Raw genomic sequence first — 20391 nt, forward strand, 5'->3', positions numbered from 1 at the left:
CGCAGCAAATAAAAAGAAATGAGAATAAAACATGTTTACATAATGAAGTCAGAGTCGAGGATATATGGATGACTGACACAATTGTTCTGCCTCACCATCAACTTCTCTGGGCCAATGACCATTAATCAGCCGGAGCGACTTATTTACCCAAAAAAATGCAACTTACACTCTAGTGCGACTTATATATGTTTTTTTCCTTCTTTATTATGAATTTTCGGCTGGTGCGACTTATAGTCCGGAGCGACTTATTTCCCAAAAAAATTAGACTTACACTCTAGTGCGCCTTATATATGTTTTGTTTCCTTCTTTATTATGCATTTTCGGCCGGTGCGACTTATACTCCGGAGCGACTTATTTCCCCCAAAAATGCGACTTACACTCTAGTGCGCCTTATATATGTTTTTTCCCTTCTTTATTATACATTTTTAGCCAGTGCGACTTATACTCCAGTGCGACTTATATGTTTTTTTCCTTCTTTATTATGCAATTTCGGCCGGTGCGACTTATACTCCGGAGCGCCTTATACTCCAGGGCAATTTATACTACAGAGCGACTTATTTCCCCAAAAAATGCGACTCACACTTTAGTGTGCCTTATATATGTTTTTTCCCTTCTTTATTATGCATTTTTAGCCAGTGCGACTTATACTCCAGTGCGACTTATATATATTTTTTTCCTTCTTTATTATGCATTTTCGGCCGGTGCGACTTATACTCCGGAGTGACTTATTTCCCAAAAAAATTTGACTTACACTCTAGTGCGACTTATATGACTTGACTTGACTGACTTGACTTTATTTATTCATGCTTGCAGTGGAGCCAAGGCCCCACTGAAAAAACAGCTGAACTTTACAATGAATATTAAACAAACAAAGATTAAAAAAAATTAAAAGAACAGACAGTATTTTATATAAAAAAAAACATTTTCATTTTCAGGGCAACAGCAGCATGGAAACTATTAGCATTCTGGTAAATGACTGTATTACTTATTTAATTAGATAGTATTATTATACAGTTTAATTGCAGTATGCAGGGTAGAGTTTTTAAGTCTCTTTGTCTTGGCTTTGGGCTCGGGTTCAGCCAGCTTATGTTGGTTCCTCAATGTCCTGGCAGTGCGGCTGCCTCGTGTTGGAGGTAGCAGGTCATGCAGAGGGTGTTGCACATCATGCATATCCCTGACCAGCTTCACTGCAGCCTCCTCTCTCCTGGTCTGGAGTGATGGTAGGGGTTGTGAGATGTTTCCAGCTCTCCTCGTAATGATTTTACAGGCACGTTTCTGGACTCGCTCTAGCTCTGCCTGTTGTTTTTTGGAGCAGCCCACTAAGAGCACTGAGCTATATTCCAGACACGGCCTGATGAGAGTGGTGTAGATGGTAACAAGGTCGTCTGCAGGTAGTCCATGTCTCGCCATGACTGTGAGGTAGTGCAGCCGCTTGGAGGCGGTTTTTATTGCCTTCTCCATGTGCACATCTCCAGTCAGGTTTTGATCGAGGTGGTAACCCAGGTACTTTGTTGTTTCCACGACAGGGACCTCCTGTCCCCCCAACATCAGTGCAGGAGGTTGTGATGGATTTCGGGCAAAACATATCCGGAGTTCTACCGACTTCTTCCCGTTGAGTATCATTTTCTTATTTGCTGCCCATTCATCCAGCCTTTGTGCCTCCTGGCACATCGTTGTGTCTGACATGATGTTGGATATGGGGATCGCTCTCGATAGCCCGATGTCATCTGCATATCCGACATCAAGGGTGTCCTCAAAAACAGCATCCCGGGTGGCCATGTAAAGGAGGAAGACATATGGGGAGACAACACCCCCTTGTGGCACCCCAGATGTAACTTCAATCCAGGGGCTGTGAGCTCCATTTGCCACCACTCTCTGTCTCCTTCCTGAGATGTAACTATGTAGCCAGGCTGTCAGATATGGGCACAGTCCTAGGTCCAGTATGTTTTGCATCAGGATCCCATGGTCAATTACATCAAAAGCTCTCGACATATCTGCCAACAGTACTCTCACCATCGTTGGTTTGGAATCGGTTTCGGTAAGCCAGGTGTGCATTGCCCTGACTAGAGCCATTGTAGTACTGTGCTTAGGCAGATATGCATATTGATTTTTACATATGTCAAGCACTGTTGGCATAAGCTTTTTCAACACAAAACGTTCTATTGTTTTCCCCACACAAGAAGTTAGTGAGATAGGACACCAGTTTGAGATTGAGCCAGGGTCTTGGCCTTTGGGTATGGGACAGACATTGGACTCCTTCCATACATCGGGGACACACCCCTGTTGGAAAGAGCAGTTGGCCAGATGTGTGATGACCGGTGCCAGGTCCTCTGCATGTTCTTTCAGCAGCCAGGTGGGAATGCCATCCGGCCCACTTGCCTTCTGGGGGTCCAGCCGAGTGAGGGCTAGCTTCATCTCACCTATGCTACAGATGTCACTTGGTGTAGCTCTTGGTAGGGGATAGACACAATAGGGCGTTGCTTTAGTCCACGACTCCGCAAAGAAGTTGTTCAGGGCTTCTGCAGTTTTGTCCTCTTCAACTTCTTGTATTTTGATTATTCCATCAGTTGATGATTTAGCGCGTCCTAGTCCTTTATTTATATAGTCCCACCACTCTTTGGGGTTCTTTTTCTTTAGGTTTTGCATTTCATTTTTATAATATCTAGTTTTTGCCTTGCGTATAAGTCTTTGGACGAAGTTTCTGATTTCTCTCCATTTTCCCACTTTACCCCATTTATTGTGGGCTTTTTGTCTTTTCTTTATAGCCTGTTTTATTTTCTCTGTCATCCATGGTTTGTCCGCATTTGTAATTTTTTTCAGTCGCACAGGCATGCATATGTCCATTGCTGTCTGGATATAGTTGTTAAAACTTGCTGCTTTGGCAGTGACGTCCACAGCCTCATAGACAGCAGACCAGTCAGTCATAGCAATGCATGTTGACAGAGCCTCTTTTCTTTCTGTGGTCACTAATCGAGCCCTCCTCCTCTTCACCTGTTGTTTCTGCCCTGTTGTATTCACTGGGCTCAGCACCAAGCACTTGTGGTCGCTTGCACCTAGGGGGGCAAGGGTGGTTGGGGGGCTGTAGAAGTTAGCCATGTTTGTAAAAATCAGATCTAGGGTGGCTTGCCCACGTGTATGACGTTTAACTATCTGCCGAATATCGGGGTGGGAGGAGGTCAGCATTTTTGTGGGCAATTTATTGAAATCCCCACATAAATATAGCCCCATATGGGGGGAAGACACTTTAATTGTGTCTATGGTGGTTATTAAATACTCCAGGACTTGGTCCTGGCACGATTTTTTATCTGCCCATGGTGGGTGATATAGGTTTCCCACAAATATGGTTGAGACACTGCTGGGGGTCCGGCGTGGTTGTATTTGAACCCATGCGCATTCAAAGTCATCACTCTCCAGGTCCCCTCTTCTTTTTGCCTGCAGTCTCTCATGACAGTACACAGCCACGCCCCCTCCACTTTTTCCATTTCTATCTCTCCTAAATAGTTGGTAGTCCTTGATTGACAACGATTCATCCGGAATATTATTGTGCGCCCACGTCTCAGTAACGCACCCAATGTCTGCATCTAAAGTTTTCAACAACAGTTCATATTCATCAGTTTTGTTTATCAATGACCTGGCGTTGCAGAGAGTTAACTTCGGCATGCGCGGCTTCTCTCGGTCAGGTTTAACACAGCGTATTTCAGCCAGGACACTCACCCTTTTCCTTTTTTGCATGGGGCTCGGTCTGTGTCCTTCTGTAACTGTTATTTTCTGCCGCCGGTTTTTTCCGGCTTTAGATCCTCGCGCGCGGCTTCTTTTGCGGGCTATTCCAGTGCTTCTCAGCGTCTGTTTTATGTTTCCAATCAGCTGGGCTGCGTGTCTTTTCAAGCTCATTAGGAAGTGTGGAGGGTATTTACGATTATTTAGTCCTTCCATCTCGTTTGAATCCTACCGATGGCCACACACTGATGCATGAAACCGTTCCCAGCGCGTTGCCCTGAAATTGTTATGATTAAAAAAATACAGGGACAGCTTAAAAACACATTTAAAAATCAAGGGCACATGCCGACGACAAACACTGCGGCTGCCTTGAAGCGCCACCTGCTGTATACTCCTCGACCTATGTTTTGTTTCCTTCTTTATTATGCATTTTCGGCCGGTGCGACTTATACTCCGGAGCGACTTATTTCCCCCAAAAATGCGACTTACACTCTAGTGCGCCTTATATATGTTTTTTCCCTTCTTTATTATGCATTTTTAGCTAGTGCGACTTATATACGTTTTTTTCCTTCTTTATTATGCATTTTTAGCCAGTGCGACTTATACTCCAGTGCGACTTATATATGTTTTTTTCCTTCTTTATTATGCATTTTCGGCCGGTGCGACTTATACTCCGGAGCGCCTTATACTCCAGGGCAATTTATACTACGGAGCGACTTATTTCCCCAAAAAATGCGACTTACACTCTAGTGCGACTTATATATGTTTTTTCCCTTCTTTATTATGCATTTTTAGCCAGTGCAACTTATATACGTTTTTTTCCTTCTTTATTATGCATTTTTAGCCAGTGCGGCTTATACTCCAGTGCGACTTATATATGTTTTTTTCCTTCTTTATTATGCATTTTTGGCCGGTGCGACTTATACTCCGGTGCGACTTATACTCCAGGGCAATTTATACTACGGAGCGACTTATTGCCCCAAAAAATGTGACTTACACTCTAGTGCAACTTCTATGTTTTTTCTTCTTCTTTATTATGCATTTTTGGCCGGTGCGACTTATACTCCGGAGCGACTTATTTCCCCCCAAAATGCGACTTACACTCTAGTGCGACTTATATATGTTTTTTCTCTTCTTTATTATGCATTTTTATCCAGTGCAATTTATACTCCAGTGCGACTTATGTTTTTTTCCTTCTTTATTATGCATTTTCGGCCGGTGCGACTTATTTCTCCAAAAAATGCGACTTATACTCTAGTGCGACTTATATCTGTTTTTTTCCTTCTTTATTATGCATTTTCGGCCGTTGCGACTTATACTCCGGAGCGACTTATACTCTGGAGCGACTTATTTCCCCAAAAAATGCGACTTATACTCTAGTGTGACTTATGTATGTTTTTGTTTCCTTCTTTGTTATGCATTTTCGGCCGGTGCGACTTATACTCCGGAGCGACTTATTTCCCCAAAAAATTCGACTTATACTCTAGTGCGACTTATATATGTTTTTTTCCTTCTTTTTTATGCATTTTCAGCTGGTGCGACTTATATTCCGGAGCGACTTATTTCCCCAAAAAATGCGACTTACACTGTAGTGCTACTTATATATGTTTTTTTCCTTATTTTTTATGCATTTTCGGCCGGTCGACTTATACTCCGGAGCGACTTATACTCCGAAAAATACATGTAATTGTATTGAGTTTGTGGACCCCAGGAAGACTAGTGGGTTGTTGTGGCAACCAGCTAATGGGGATACTTAGTAAAAAATAAAAAATAAAAACAAACATGTTAGCTTTATACCCGCTGGAAGAAACCGTCAGCTGCACTGCACTATCGCTCGCGCTCATGTTCGTACCGGCGTAGTTGGTCTTGCGTCGCACGGTGAGGTTGACGTGCCCCTGCTTGGCCGCCTGCTGCATCAGCTGCACCACCAGCTGGTGCGACTTGCCCACCACGGCGGTGCCGTCCACGCACACCAGCTCGTCGCCGGACCTCAGCCGCCCGTCCTCGTCCGCGGCGCCGTACTTGACGATGTGGCCGATGTAGATCTGAAATGACACGACGCACAGGCAAGAAGTCACACGTGGAATCTCACAGAATGTTTGTGAACTTCAGGTGGATTGAAGGGGATATTTGCAACTTGCTCACAGTTTTTTAAAGCAAAAAATAGAACAAAAACACCACCGGCAGGCTTATGTTACCATTATTTTGTCCCGATACCAACAGCTAATGCTTGCTATCCAAATCGCTATCATCAGCGATCCAAAGCTAATGCATGTGTACGTCATCACGTCCTAGATCCTGCAAAGAGGGCGGATTATACTGTGTAAAATACATTGGAAAGTTAGCGCCCTCTAGGCATCTGTGTAAATGTTGCAAACAGACCCTTTAAGAGTATTTGGGAGGGGTTAGTCCAAAGTAAACTAGAGAAAAGAAAGAGGGATGGACACTCACTGGCTCTCCTTCCTCGTTTCCTCCGAGAATTCTGAAGCCAAACCCTGATTCCTTCCTCCAGAGGAATATATCCTGCTCCTGGAAGTCTGGGACTGGAAGAATAGACAACATTATCATTAACAGTCCATTTAGTCCAGGAGATATTTGCTTTATTAGTATGACAACCCCATTTCAAAAACTCTCACGAGAGAAGGTTCTTTCATAACAATAACAGCCGAAATACCAATATCAGAATGGAAAACACGGTAAAAGTTGCAGCAAAGGACTATATATAATTCCGCTGAGGGCTCGGGTCATGGTCCTACGTCCGTAATAACAAAAAAAAGCTTGGAATGTGCGTGTTCTGGTATTTCTACCCTTCTTGAGACATCAACAAAGAAAAGTACTTTCCATGTGAGGACCGGTGAACAAGTTAGGACCAAAATCATGGTCCCAATACGGAAAAACCATTGCATCTAATAGAGAGTCCGTGAACATTGCTCCAAAGTCAGGATTTTTGGTTGGTTTAATGTGCATACAAAAGTAAACATTGACAGGTGCAAAGGCAGCAATGTATGATAAACAAGACGGCAGCTAAGGAAGGACTTCCCTATTCATCCCCCAAAAAACCAGCAAGGTGATTTTACGACTTCCGGTACTGACTGTATATAATTGAGCTGAGGGCTCGGGTCATGGTCCTACGTCCGTAATAACAAAAAAAGCTTGGAATGTGTGCATGCATGTGCGTGTTCTGGTATTTCTAACCCTTCTTGAGACATTAACAAGGAAAAGCACTTTCCATGTGAGGACCGGTGAACAAGTTAGGACCGGAATCATGGTCCCAATATGGAAAAACCACTGCATCTAACAGAGAGCCAAATACTAGAGTCTGTGAACATTGCTCCAAAGTCAGGATTTTTGGTTGGTTTAATGTGCATACAAAAGTAAACATTCGGGATGTCCGATAATATCGGACTGCCGATATTATCGGCCGATAAATGCTTTAAAATGTAATATCAGAAATTATCGGTATCGGTTTCAAAAAGTACAATTTATGACTTTTTAAAACGCCGCTGTGTACACGGACGTAGGGAGAAGTACAGAGCGCCAATAAACCTTGAAGGCACTGCCTTTGCGTGCCGGTCCCAGTCACAAAATATCTACGGCTTTTCACACACACAAGTGATTGCAAGGCATACTTGGTCAACAGCCATACAGGTCACACTGAGGGTAGCCGTATAAACAACTTTAACACCGTTATAGATATGCGCCACACTGTGAACCCACACCAAACAAGAATGACAAACACATTTTGGGAGAACATCCGCACCGTAACTCAACATAAACACAACAGAACAAACACCCAGAACCCCTTGCAGCACTAACTCTTGCGGGACGCTACAATATACACCCCCCGCTACCTCCTGCCCCACTCAACCTCCTCATGCTCTCTCAGGGAGAGCATGTCCCAAATTCCAAGCTGCTGTTTTGAGGCATGTTAAAAAAAAATAATGCACTTTGTGACTTCAATAATAAATATGGCAGTGCCATGTTGGCATTTTTTTCCCATAACTTGAGTTGATTTATTTTGGAAAACCTTGTTACATTGTTTAATGCATCCAGCGGGGCATCACAACAAAATTAGGCATAATAATGTGTTAATTCCACGGCTGTATATATCGGTATCGGTTGATATCGGAATCGGTAATTAAGAGTTGGACAATATCGGAATATCGGATATCGGCAAAAAAGCCATCATCGGACATCCCTACTTTGTATAGTTGAAGACTTACGGTCATTAGAAAACATCACTGCACATCATAATGGCAGCTACACATTCCATCTTAAAAATCTAAAAAAAATGTATTTGGGAATGTCCGGCGGGCCAGATGTGCCCAAGCCAGACACCTGCCATCTTTTCTTGGATGCTAGTTCATTAATGTCGGCGCTCAGGCTTTGAGCTGAGGCAACCTTCATTATCCAACCAAGGTGTTCATCAGTCATTATATCTCGTATTCCACAGTTTTGGGGGCGTGCCTTACAGGCACTGCTTTTAACGTCCTCTACGAGCTGTCGTCACGTCCGCTTTTCATCCCTTCTAACAACGTGCCCGCCCAGTCACAAGACTGTACGCACACACACACGTAAATGCAAAGCATACTTCATCAACAGCGATACAGTTTACACTGAGAGTGGCCGTATAAGCAACTTTAACATTGTTAGAAATATACGCCACACTGTGAATCCACACCAAACAAGAATGACAAACACATTTCGGGAGAACATCCGCACCGTAACACAACATAAACACAACAGAACAAATACCCAGAACTCTTTGCAGTACTAACTCTTCCGGGACGCTACAATACACCCCCCCCCCCCCCCCCCCGGAAGAGTTAGTGCTGCAAGGGGTTCAGGGTATAGACTGCAAGTTTTTTTGCAAATAATTAGAGATGTCCGATAATGGCTTTTTTGCCGATATCCGATATTGTCCAACTCTTAATTACTGATTCCGATATCAACCGATACCGATAAATACAGTCGTGCAATGAACACATTATTATGCCTAATTTTGTTGTGATGCCCCGCTGGATGCATTAAACAATGTAACAAGGTTTTTCCAAAATAAATCAACTCAAGTTATGGAAAAAAGGTAGAGGGTAGCCGGGGGTGTATATTGTAGCGTCCCGGAAGAGTTAGTGCTGCAAGGGGTTCTGGGTATTTGTTCTGTTGTGTTTATGTTGTGTTACGGTGCGGATGTTCTCCCGAAATGTTTTTGTCGTTCTTGTTTGGTGTGGGTTCACAGTGTGGCGCATATTTGTAACAGTGTTAAAGTTGTTTATACGGCCGCCCTCAGTGTGACCTGTATGGCTGTTGACCAAGTATGCCTTGCATTCACTTCAGTGTGCGTGCCAAAGCCGCAGATATTATGTAACTGAGCCAGCACTCGTTGGACTGGAAGAAAAAGGGACGTTATAATTCTCGGGAGGGTCACTGAACTTTGGGAGTCTCCCGGGAGGTTTGGCAAGTATGAGAATTAGCGGTGTACCGCGGCACCGCCGCTGTATATAATCGGCGGGCCAGCTCTAGTGTTGATTTGATATCACCTCACGGGCCAAGTGAAATTACATGGGCCAGAGTTTGACACCCATGGTGTAAACCAGGTGTCGGCAACCCAAAATGTTGAAAGAGCCATATTGGACCAAAAATACAAAAACAAATCTGTCTGGAGCCGCAAAAAATCAAAAGCCATATTACATGTGTCATGAGATATAAATGTAATTAAGAGGACTTAAAGGAAACTAAATGACCTCAAATATAGCTACAAATGAGGCATAATGATGCAGTATGTACATATCGCTAGCCTAAATAGCATGTTAGCATCGATTAGCTTGCAGTCATGCAGTGACCAAATATGTCTGATTAGCACTCCACACAAGTCAATAACATCAACAAAACTCACCTTTGTGCACTCATGCACAACGTTAAAAGTGTGGTGGACAAAGTGAGACAGAAAAAGTGGCATGAAACACGTCCTAGAAAGTCGGAGAAAGTTATACATGGAAACAAACTATAAGGTGAGTTCAAGGACCGACAAAATAAGTAGGACAAAAGGGCGCTCGCCAAATACTCGAATCAGTGAAGCATGTTTAATACAAACAGTGTGCTTTATAACAATTAGGGAGGTTTGTGTCATGTTTGTCCTCCTACAGAAACCATACTAAAACAAAAAAATGGATTTTTTTCCCCCTCATCTTTTTCCATTCTTCATACATTTTTGAAAAATCTCCAGAGAGCCACTAGGGCGGCACTAAAGAGCCGCTAGAGCCGCGGGTTGCCGACCACCGCTGATACTAAGGTCCGTTATTTGTCCGACTGTTATTGGTTGTGCAATGACATTTAAAAAAAAGGGTTTTCTAATAATCAATTAGCCGTACGAAGTGATTAACCTGGATTATCTTCCATACCGAGAGACCCATGCGGAAGGAATTTGCAAAAGATGACGATCCCTATTTAAAATCATCCCAATTAATTATTCCAAAAGTCTGATTGAATGGGTTTTTTCTTTGGAAAAGGACATCATTGGCAAGTCCTTCTGAGCATGAATGTATTTGTGTAGTCACAGCTGAGCACACCTCCGATTTGCAAAGCCATTTCCTTGCCAAGGTCAGTAACGCCACTAAGAGGCGGGGAGGGTGGGGGGGGGATGAGTGGGGGGGGGGGGGTGGGGGCCCGACATAAAGCACAAGCACGCTGCTTCCAATCCCTTCTGATGACAGCTAAAATCCCAGCGGAGTGCAGGCTATCTCTTCTATCTCTTCCCATCCATCGCCAAAAGCCACCGTGGCGCAGAGGCGGAGTCAAAAGCTAATCGTCACAATCTGCGCCCGGTAATTGCCGGGGGGGTCAACTCCGCAGTTACACCTCGCTCTGTACACGATCCACGGCTCCGATCCTGTCGTATTTTACGCTAACTGAGGAAGAGTCGGCATGCACAGAAAATATCGATAGTGAACGCGTCACAACTAGAGATGTCCGATGATGGCTTTTTTGCCGATATTCCGATATTGTCCAACTCTTAATTACAGATTCCGATATCGACCGATACCGATATATACAGTCGTGGAATGAACACATTATTATGCCTAATTTTGTTGTGATGCCCCGCTGGATGCATTAAACAATATAACAAGGTTTTCCAAAATAAATCAACTCAAGTTATGGGGAAAAAAAATGCCAACATGGCACTGCCATATTTATTATTGAAGTCACAAAGTGCATTATTTTTTTTTAACATGCCTCAAAACAGCAGCTTGGAATTTGGGACATGCTCTCCCTGAGAGAGCATGAGGAGGTTGAGGTGGGCGGGGTTGGGGGGGATAGCGTCCCGGAAAAGTTAGTGCTGCAAGGGGTTCTGGGTATTTGTTCTGTTGTGTTTATGTTGTGTTACACAGCAAAATGTGTTTGTCATTCTTGTTTGGTGTGGGTTCACAGTGTGGCGCATATTTGTAACAGTGTTAAAGTTGTTTATACAGACACCCTCAGTGTGACCTGTATGGCTGTTGACCAAGTATGCCCTGCATTCACTTGTGTGTGTGTGAAAAGCCGTAGATATTATGTAATTGGGCCGGCACGCAAAAGCAGTGCCTTTAAGGTTTATTGGCGCTCTGTACTTCTCCCTACGTCCGTGTACACAGCGGCGTTTTAAAAAGTCATACATTTTACTTTTTGAAACCAATACCGATAATTTTTGATATCACATTTTAAAGCATGCATCAGTATAGCTCTTGTCTCAAAGTAGGTGTACTGTCACCACCTGTCACATCACTCCCTGACTTATTTTGTATGTTTTGCTGTTTTCCTGTGTGTAGTGTTTTAGTTCTTGTCTTGCGCTCGTATTTTTTTGGTATTTTCCTGTCGCCGTCATCCTTTGAGCGATATTTCCCGCATCTACTTTTGTTTTAGCAATCAAGAATATTTCAGTTGTTTTTATCCTTCTTTGTGGGGACATTGTTGATTGTCATGTCATGTTCGGATGTACTTTGTGTACGCTATCTTTGCTCCACAGTAAGTCTTTGCTGTCGTCCAGCATTCTGTTTTTGTTTACTTTGTAGCCAGTTCAGTTTTAGTTTCATTATGCATAGCCTTCCCTAAGCTTCAATGCCTTTTCTTAGGGGCACTCACCTTTTGTTTAAGCAATACTATACTAGTACCAGTGTACCGACCGGTGTACCGTGCAACCCGAGGTGCAACAAATGTTGATTCAAAATAGGAAATGATTTGATTTTTCCACAAAACAAGTCACTCTTCTTTATGGCTTTCATGGCATGAATAAATGTATTTTCCTCAGCAAAGGCTTGAGCCCACCAGGGTGCATATTGCACAGTTTTTGGGACAAAAGTTGAATGGTGTGAGGGAGCTGAGGATTTAATCCTGCTGTGACAGCCAGGTCAACTACTTCTGTCACTACAGTATTCCTCAACATGTTTTTTTTGTCTCTCTGTTACTTCCCCTGTTCTTTTTTTTTTTTATCAATTGGGCTTTTTTGCTGACTTATTTTTTTTTTCCTTAAAATTTAGTTTTGGACAGGATTGTAGATAGTGTTTCCCATTAACTGCCAAGATACTTGTGGCGGTGGGGGCGTGGCTGTGGGCGTGGTCACCATGACATCATCGAGTAATTTGCATAATTTACTACAATGATATGATTTTCTCTAAAAAGGCTCAAAAAATGTATACTTACTAATTAATAATAACAGTTTTGTTTTAAACGTCCATCCATCCATCCATCCATCCATTTTACAATATAATTACAACACTTTATGTACATATTTATATACAGATTTGAACAATAAGTTATTCACTGAAATATATTTATTAATTGTGGTTCTTAAAAAAAAAAAAATCTTATAAAATATAGAAGCTAAAATGTCTCTTAAAGCTCTGCCTCTTTAATTAGTGCATACTAAATAATTTAACTTTAGCCTACTACTACAACCATATTATTTACCAGCAACATAAAGTGAAACAGAGGCAGAGGTGTCCTGCCACAGTCAGTAACAAATAAACAGAAAACAGTAGTGGTCAAATACAAATAAGGCAACAAGAGAAGTATCCTACACTTCTCTTTTGTAAAGTAAATCTGAACAGCCTATATGGGCATCTACATCAACTATATGATTTGCCTGAAAAGCTGGACAGGACAAAAAAATATATATATATATATATATATATATTTTTAATTTTTTTTATTTGTAGCGGACGTAATTCTTTCATGGCGGGCCGCCACAAATAAATGAATGTGTGGGAAACACTGAGATATCATTTGTACGAGTGTAAAAAAAAATTTTTTTAAATTTTTTTTATCTGTCCTGTCCAGCCACTCAAGCAAATCATTCCGCAATTCCTATTCATCCCCATTCTAAATCGATTCATAATTTTCAAAATAATAATTTTAATAATAATTTTCGATTAAATTTTTTTTAATTCATTTATTAATTAAAGAAAAAAAAAAAGTCATACTTAAAAATTACTTTTTTAGGCCATCTTCATGCAACTAGATTAATTAATCGCGATTAATTATGAGTTAACTATAGACACAATTTGATTCATCACTGTGAGGAGGCGTGGCATGCGGACCTGCAGCAAGGCGGGGTGTGCCGGGGATCGGGGACAGGTGCGTAGATGGCCCACCCGGGCGCGTTTGACTGATCACCTGTCACTCTATAAAAGGGCAGCAGCCGGGAAGGAAGGGGTTGGAGAGGTTGGAGTGGTTGATGGTGGAGAGAAAACCCGAGCACGAGCACGAGCACGAGCGAGACGGAAACGGAGACGGAGACGAGAGCGGATGGCTGAAAAGCAACCCGAAGAGCGAGACCGTCACGAGAGGCGATTGCTGAAAAGCAGAGCGATAGGTTTATTGCAAAATAAACCAAATCACAAAACCGTCAAGCCTGTCATGTCCGTCCTTGGTGGTCCGAAGAACCCGGAGGTGCAAGATATATTACATATTTGGACCGTTTCTCAGCCCTTATATTTTTTCTTTAATCTACTCTGAAAAAAAATGTAACAAGTAAATTGCCGTCAATTTTAAGACGTGCAAACAATAAAACAAGAACATGAAAGAAAGGAGCAACATTAATATGTAAAAATTTACAGATTTACTTCAGAAAAGAGAAGTGTTGGATACTTCTCTTATTGCCTTATTTGTATTTGACTTTATTAAATGTTTGGGTAGAATGTGCTTACAAAGTACAAAGAAGAAGAATTATGAGAATTACTCAAATAAGATATTCTTCATCTCAGTATGTTAATAATGACTGAATTAATTAATTACATGTTACAACACTGTTGTATATACTAATTCACGGATGTCATTCTATCATAATAAGGTCGGTAAATGATGTATATATTTGTAAACGCTCTGAAGTGTGAAAGGGGTAGGATTAATTAAGCTTTGCTTCTTCCTACTCCTTTTTCGGACATGATGTAAAGTGAAATGATATGAAATTGCGTGATGTATTATGCCGTAAGTGTGTTCATGTTCGAAATGAACTAAAGAAAGAAAAGAAAGAAAGAATTGTATTAAACAAAACCAGTTTTATTTGAAGTATTAAAGGCCTACTGAAATGATTTTTTTTTACTTAAACGGGGATAGCAGATCCATTCTATGTGTCATACTCGATCTTTTCGCGATATTGCCATATTTTTGCTGAAAGGATTTAGTAGAGAACATCGACGATAAAGTTCGCAACTTTTGGTCGCTGATAAAAAAAAAGAGCCTTGCCTGTACCGGAAGTAGCGTGACGTCGCAGGTTGAAAGGCTCCTCACATTTCCCCATTGTTTACACCAGCAGCGAGAGAGATTCGGACCGAGAAAGCGACGATTACCCCATTAATTTGAGCCAGGATGAAAGATTTGTGGATGAGGAACGTGAGAGTGACGGACTAGAGTGCAGTGCAGGACGCATCTTTTTTCGCTCTGACCGTAACTTAGGTACAAGCTGGCTCATTGGATTCCACACTCTCTCCTTTTTCTATTGTGGATCACGGATTTGTATTTTAAACCACCTCGGATACTATATCCTCTTGAAAATGAGAGTCGAGAACGCGAAATGGACATTCACAGTGACTTTTATCTCCACGACAATACATCGGCGAAGCACTTTAGCTACGGAGCTAACGTGATAGCATCGGGCTTAACTGCAGATAGAAACAAAAGAAATAAACCCCTGACTGGAAGGATAGACAGAAAATCAACAATACTATTAAACCATGGACATGTAAATACACGGTTAATGAAGCTTAACAATGCTGTTGCTAACGACGCCATTGAAGCTAACTTAGCAACGGGACCTCACAGAGCTATGCTAAAAACATTAGCTATCCACCTACGCCAGCCAGCCCTCATCTGCTCATCAACACCCGCGCTCACCTGCGTTCCAGCGATCGACGAAGAACTTCACCCGATCATCAATGCGGTCGGCGGCTAGCGTCGGATAGCGCGTATGCTATCCAAGTCAAAGTCCTCCTGGTTGTGTTGCTGCAGCCAGCCGCTAATACACCGATCCCACCTACAGCTTTCTTCTTTGCAGTCTTCATTGTTCATTAAACAAATTGCAAAAGATTCACCAACACAGATGTCCAGAATACTGTGGAATTTTGCGATGAAAACCGAGCTTTTTGTGTTGGATACAATGTGTCCGAATACTTCCGTTTCAACGATTGACGTCACGCGCAAACGTCATCATACCTAGACGTTTTCAACCGGAAGTTTAGCGGGAAATTTAAAATTGCACTTTATAAGTTAACCCGGCCGTATTGGCATGTGTTGCAATGTTAAGATTTCATCATTGATGTATAAACTATCAGACTGCGTGGTCGGTAGTAGTGGCTTTCAGTAGGCCTTTAAATACATTTTATGGAGGAATGTAGTTAATCATAGAACTGGCACCCTATTTTACTAATAAAATGTCGATTTTGAATCAAGAATCGATTCTTAATCGACTCGTTACCCCCAAGAATCGACTCATGTGGTGCCCAAACATTCACAGCCCTAATTATAATGAATAATTGACTCTTAGTTTTGCAAATAGAAATAATTCCAATGAGTACATCAGCCTGCCAGAACAGACAAAAAAAAGTAGGCCCTCTTTTCATGTTCCTCCTCGTCTTAATAACAGAAGACTTTGACAAGCGATGCCTTCCAAAGTGATTACATGTTCAGGTTTCTTAGCCCTTGAAGAATGTTGCTTCTTCTCCTACAATTTTTTTTTGGGCGGGAGCGAGATCTAAGAGTTTTTTTTAATTAGAAGTTTCGCCGCGCTTTGGTAAGACAAGGGAGAGGCAGACATGTGACTGCTGACATGGACCGCATTATTGAAATTAAATATATATATCCATGGATCTGGAGAGTCAAGTCTGGTGTGAAAGTGGCTATGAAGTCCATTAATTGGTTCTCAAGAGCCCCGCTAATTAAACAGCTTTTCATGTTTTCCAAGTGCACATCAGTGTTGCCCATACATCCATTTATTTGTGGCGGGTCAATTTGACGCTATTTGTAACCTATTATCAGTGTTGGGACGCGTTACAAAGTTTTTTTTTATATTTAGTAACTCAGTTACCGTTACTACATGATGCGTTACTGCGTTATTTTACGTTCTTTTTTATGTAGTATCGGCTAGAAACCGAGAAGATCTGAGTGTGTTTTATTGGAGCGCTGCGTGTGTGTATGTGTGTGTGTGTGGGAGGGGGCGTGTCTGTGTTTACTAACAAGACATTATGGCGACGCCCGAAGCCGGGTTTCTTAACATGGAGATATTCTCACTACTTTTCTTTTGAAAAGTAGACAAGAACATTTTAGTTAAATGTAAATTGCGTCTTGGATCAAAGATCCTATCCTAGCAATTCAAATCTGCTGAAACAGCTACAAAAGCAACATGCTTCGACGAAGCTAGTAAAGAGAGACACACTTCCCCCCCTAAGCAACAGCGGCTGGATTTTAACGAGGCACTGCGCACGGAAGGTACACACACTCTGTCAATTCTCTTATATACTCTTTCATTCTAGACTTCTAGAGTGTTTGATTATCACATCACTCTAAATGTATAGACTATAAAGTTCACAAACATAAAGAGGGATGCTAGTGGGCCAGGCCAATCGTTCCTTATCTCTAAACTAAAACTGGGGAAATGTGTAGAGTGTAAACCTTGGAGAGGACCGCATATGTGGGTGACCCCCGCCCCCTCTAGGGGAGACCGGATGCAATGGACATCGAGTGGGCCTGACATAATATTTTGAAAGTCCAGTCCATAGTGGATCTAACATAATAGTGTAAGAGTCCAGTACATAGTGGATCTAACATAATAGTGTGAGAGTCCAGTCCATAGTGGATCTAACATAATAGTGTGAGAGTCCAGTCCATAGTGGATCTAACATAATAGTGTGAGAGTCCAGTCCATAGTGGATCTAATATAGTAGTGAGAGTCCAGTCCATAGTGGATCTAACATAATATTGTGAGAGTCCAGTCCATAGTGGATCTAACATAATAGTGTGAGAGTCCAGTCCATAGTGGATCTAACATAATAGTGTGAGAGTCCAGTCCATACTGGATCTAACATAATAGTGTGAAAGTCCAGTCCATAGTGGATCTAACATAATATTGTGAGAGTCCAGTCCATAGTGGATCTAACATAATAGTGAGAGTCCAGTCCATAGTGGATCTAACATAATATTGTGAGAGTCCAGTCCATAGTGGATCTAACATAATATTGTGAGAGTCCAGTCCATAGTGGATCTAACATAATAGTGAGAGTCCAGTCCATAGTGGATCTAACATAATATTGTGAGAGTCCAGTCCATAGTGGATCTAAAATAATATTGTGAGAGTCCAGTCCATAGTGGATCTAACATAATATTGTGAGAGCCCAGTCCATAGTGGATCTAACATAATAGTGTGAGAGTCCAGTCTATAGTGGATCTAACATAATAGTGTGAGAGTCCAGTACATAGTGGATCTAGCATAATAGTGTGGGAGTCCAGTCCATAGTGGATCTAACATAATAGTGTGAGAGTCCAGTCCATAGTGGATCTAACATAATATTGTGAGAGTCCAGTCCATAGTGGATCTAACATAATAGTGAGAGTCCAGTCCATAGTGGATCTAGCATAATAGTGTGAGAGTCCAGTCCATAGTGGATCTAACATAATAATGAGAGTTCAGTCCATAGTGGATCTAACATGATAGTGAGAGTCCAGTCCATAGTGAAGCTAACATAATAGTGAGAGTCCAGTCCATAGTGGATCTAGCATAATAGTGTGGGAGTCCAGTCCATAGTGGATCTAACTTAATAGTGTGAGAGTCCAGTCCATAGTGGATCTAGCATAATAGTGTGAGAGTCCAGTCCATAGTGGATCTAACATAAAAGTGAGAGTCCAGTCCATAGTGGATCTAGCATAATAGTGTGAGAGTCCAGTCCATAGTGGATCTAACATAATAGTGAGAGTCCAGTCCATAGTGGATCTAACATAATAGTGAAATATGTTTGCATTTTGGTGAAACATGAAGCTAGAACTAGGACATTTAAACATTAATATTTGGAGTCTCTAACATTGTTTGAACATAATCCATCCAACCATCCATTTTCTACCGCTTGTCCCTTTTGGAGTCGCGGGGGTTGCTGGAGCCTATCACAGCTGCTGCATTCGGGCGGAAGGCGGGGTACACCCTGGACAAGTCGCCACCTCATCGCAGGGCCAACACGGAATCATATGTGAAAATAAAAGTGTTTTTCAAAGTAAAATGTTTCTATATATAGTCCTCTGTCAACAGAAGCTGCCGGTAGGATTAATTAGAAAGTTACTTACATGCATAAGCAATCATTCCCGGCCCGACTATTGCCAAAAGTGTTTAAAGCCACCACAGGCCTTCACCGAGCCCACAGACCCATGCAGCGCTCATCCAACCGCCACCAAAAATATAATACTTACGCCTACTTTCATACATGCTCCTGGACTGGGCCCAGATCTTAAAGGGATCCGGTTTTCTCTGGATGGTCCCGTCGGCCGGGGTGTCCTGGGGCGGAAGGCCCGGCAGGGGCTGCGAGGGCGGCGGCGGCGGCGGCGGCTGGGCGACGCTCTCGCTGAGCGGAGGTGCCAGGGACGGGTGCAAGGGTGAGTCCGTGTGGGCACTCCGGTGGCTGGAGACGCTGAGCTGGGAGCTGTTCTGACTGTCCTTCCTCGATATTTGCTGTCGGGGGAGACAGAAAGATGTAACCGGGCTACAGGAAGATGCTGGAATGTAGGACAACAGACAGCTGAGAGACAACAGGAATATAATTAAGATGATGAAGGATGAAGTGATTCAGAAATTAGAATGGGCCGTGCAGCTAATCATATCCTCTAAGTTCCAGTCGGAACTGGGTCCAAGTTCAAGCACACGCACGTTCACTCTTATCCTCCACATTCTTGCTACTGTTATTTATTTTGTATTTATTTTTTTGTCCTGTCCAGCTTCTCAGGCAAATCATAAAGTTGATGTACAAACCCCGTTTCCATATGAGTTGGGAAATTGTGTTAGATGTAATTATAAACGGAATACAATGATTTGCAAATCCTTTTCAACCCATATTCAATTGAATGCACTACAAAGACAACATATTTGATGTTCAAACTCAAAAACTTTATTTTTTTTCTGCAAATAATAATTAACTTAGAATTTCATGGCTGCAACACGTGCCAAAGTAGTTGGGAAAGGGCATGTTCACCACTGTGTTACATGGCCTTTCCTTTTAACAACACTCAGTAAACGTTTGGGAACTGAGGAGACACATTTTTGAAGCTTCTCAGGTGGAATTCTTTCCCATTCTTGCTTGATGTACAGCTTAAGTTGTTCAACAGTCCGGGGGTCTCCGTTGTGCTATTTTAGGCTTCATAATGTGCCACACATTTTCAATGGGAGACAGGTCTGGACTACAGGCAGGCCAGTCTAGTACCCGCACTCTTTTACTATGAAGCCACGTTGATTTAATACGTGGCTTGGCATTGTCTTGCTGAAATAAGCAGGGGCGTCCATGATAACGTTGCTTGAATGCTCCAAAACCTGTATGTACCTTTCAGCATTAATGGCGCCTTCACAGATGTGTAAGTTACCCATGTCTTGGGCACTAATACACCCCCATACCATCACACATGCTGGCTTTTCAACTTTGTGCCTATAACAATTCGGATGGTTCTTTTCCTCTTTGGTCCGGAGGACACGACGTCCACAGTTTCCAAAAACAATTTGAAATGTGGACTCGTCAGACCACAGTACACTTTTCCACTTTGTATCAGTCCATCTTAGATGAGCTCAAGCCCAGCGAAGCCGGCGGCGTTTCTGGGTGTTGTTGATAAACGGTTTTCGCCTTGCATAGGAGAGTTTTAACTTGCACTTACAGATGTAGCGACCAACTGTAGTTACTGACAGCGGGTTTCTGAAGTGTTCCTGAGCCCGTGTGGTGATATCCTTTACACACTGATGTCGCTTGTTGATGCAGTACAGCCTGAGGGATCGAAGGTCACGGGCTTAGCTGCTTACGTGCAGTGATTTCTCCAGATTCTCTGAACATTTTGAAGATATTACGGACCGTAGATGGTGAAACCCCTAAATTCCTTGCAATAGCTGGTTGACAAAGGTTTTTCTTAAACTGTTCAACAATTTGCTCACGCATTTGTTGACAAAGTGGTGACCCTCGACCCATCCTT

At 42.4% G+C, this 20391-nt stretch overlaps 1 protein-coding gene across 6 annotated transcripts in view; it reads right to left on the reverse strand.

Annotated features, from left to right (window-relative positions):
• Nucleotides 1-20391, reverse strand: part of magi1b (membrane associated guanylate kinase, WW and PDZ domain containing 1b) — a 430901-nt gene that overhangs the window by 53472 nt on the left and 357038 nt on the right. For 5 of the 6 annotated variants that reach the window (XM_062044599.1, XM_062044591.1, XM_062044622.1 and 2 more), the window contains 3 exons: nt 18637-18895; nt 6169-6260; nt 5570-5762 (listed from right to left, as the gene is read on the reverse strand). In XM_062044599.1, coding sequence (XP_061900583.1) covers nt 5570-5762; nt 6169-6260; nt 18637-18895 — 544 coding nt within the window. The remainder of the gene's footprint in view (nt 1-5569; nt 5763-6168; nt 6261-18636; nt 18896-20391) is intronic. The other variant, XM_062044611.1, reaches the window with a different exon arrangement.

Source organism: Entelurus aequoreus, linkage group LG01 (assembly GCF_033978785.1).
Source record: "Entelurus aequoreus isolate RoL-2023_Sb linkage group LG01, RoL_Eaeq_v1.1, whole genome shotgun sequence".
NCBI classification, from domain to species: Eukaryota; Metazoa; Chordata; class Actinopteri; order Syngnathiformes; family Syngnathidae; genus Entelurus; species Entelurus aequoreus.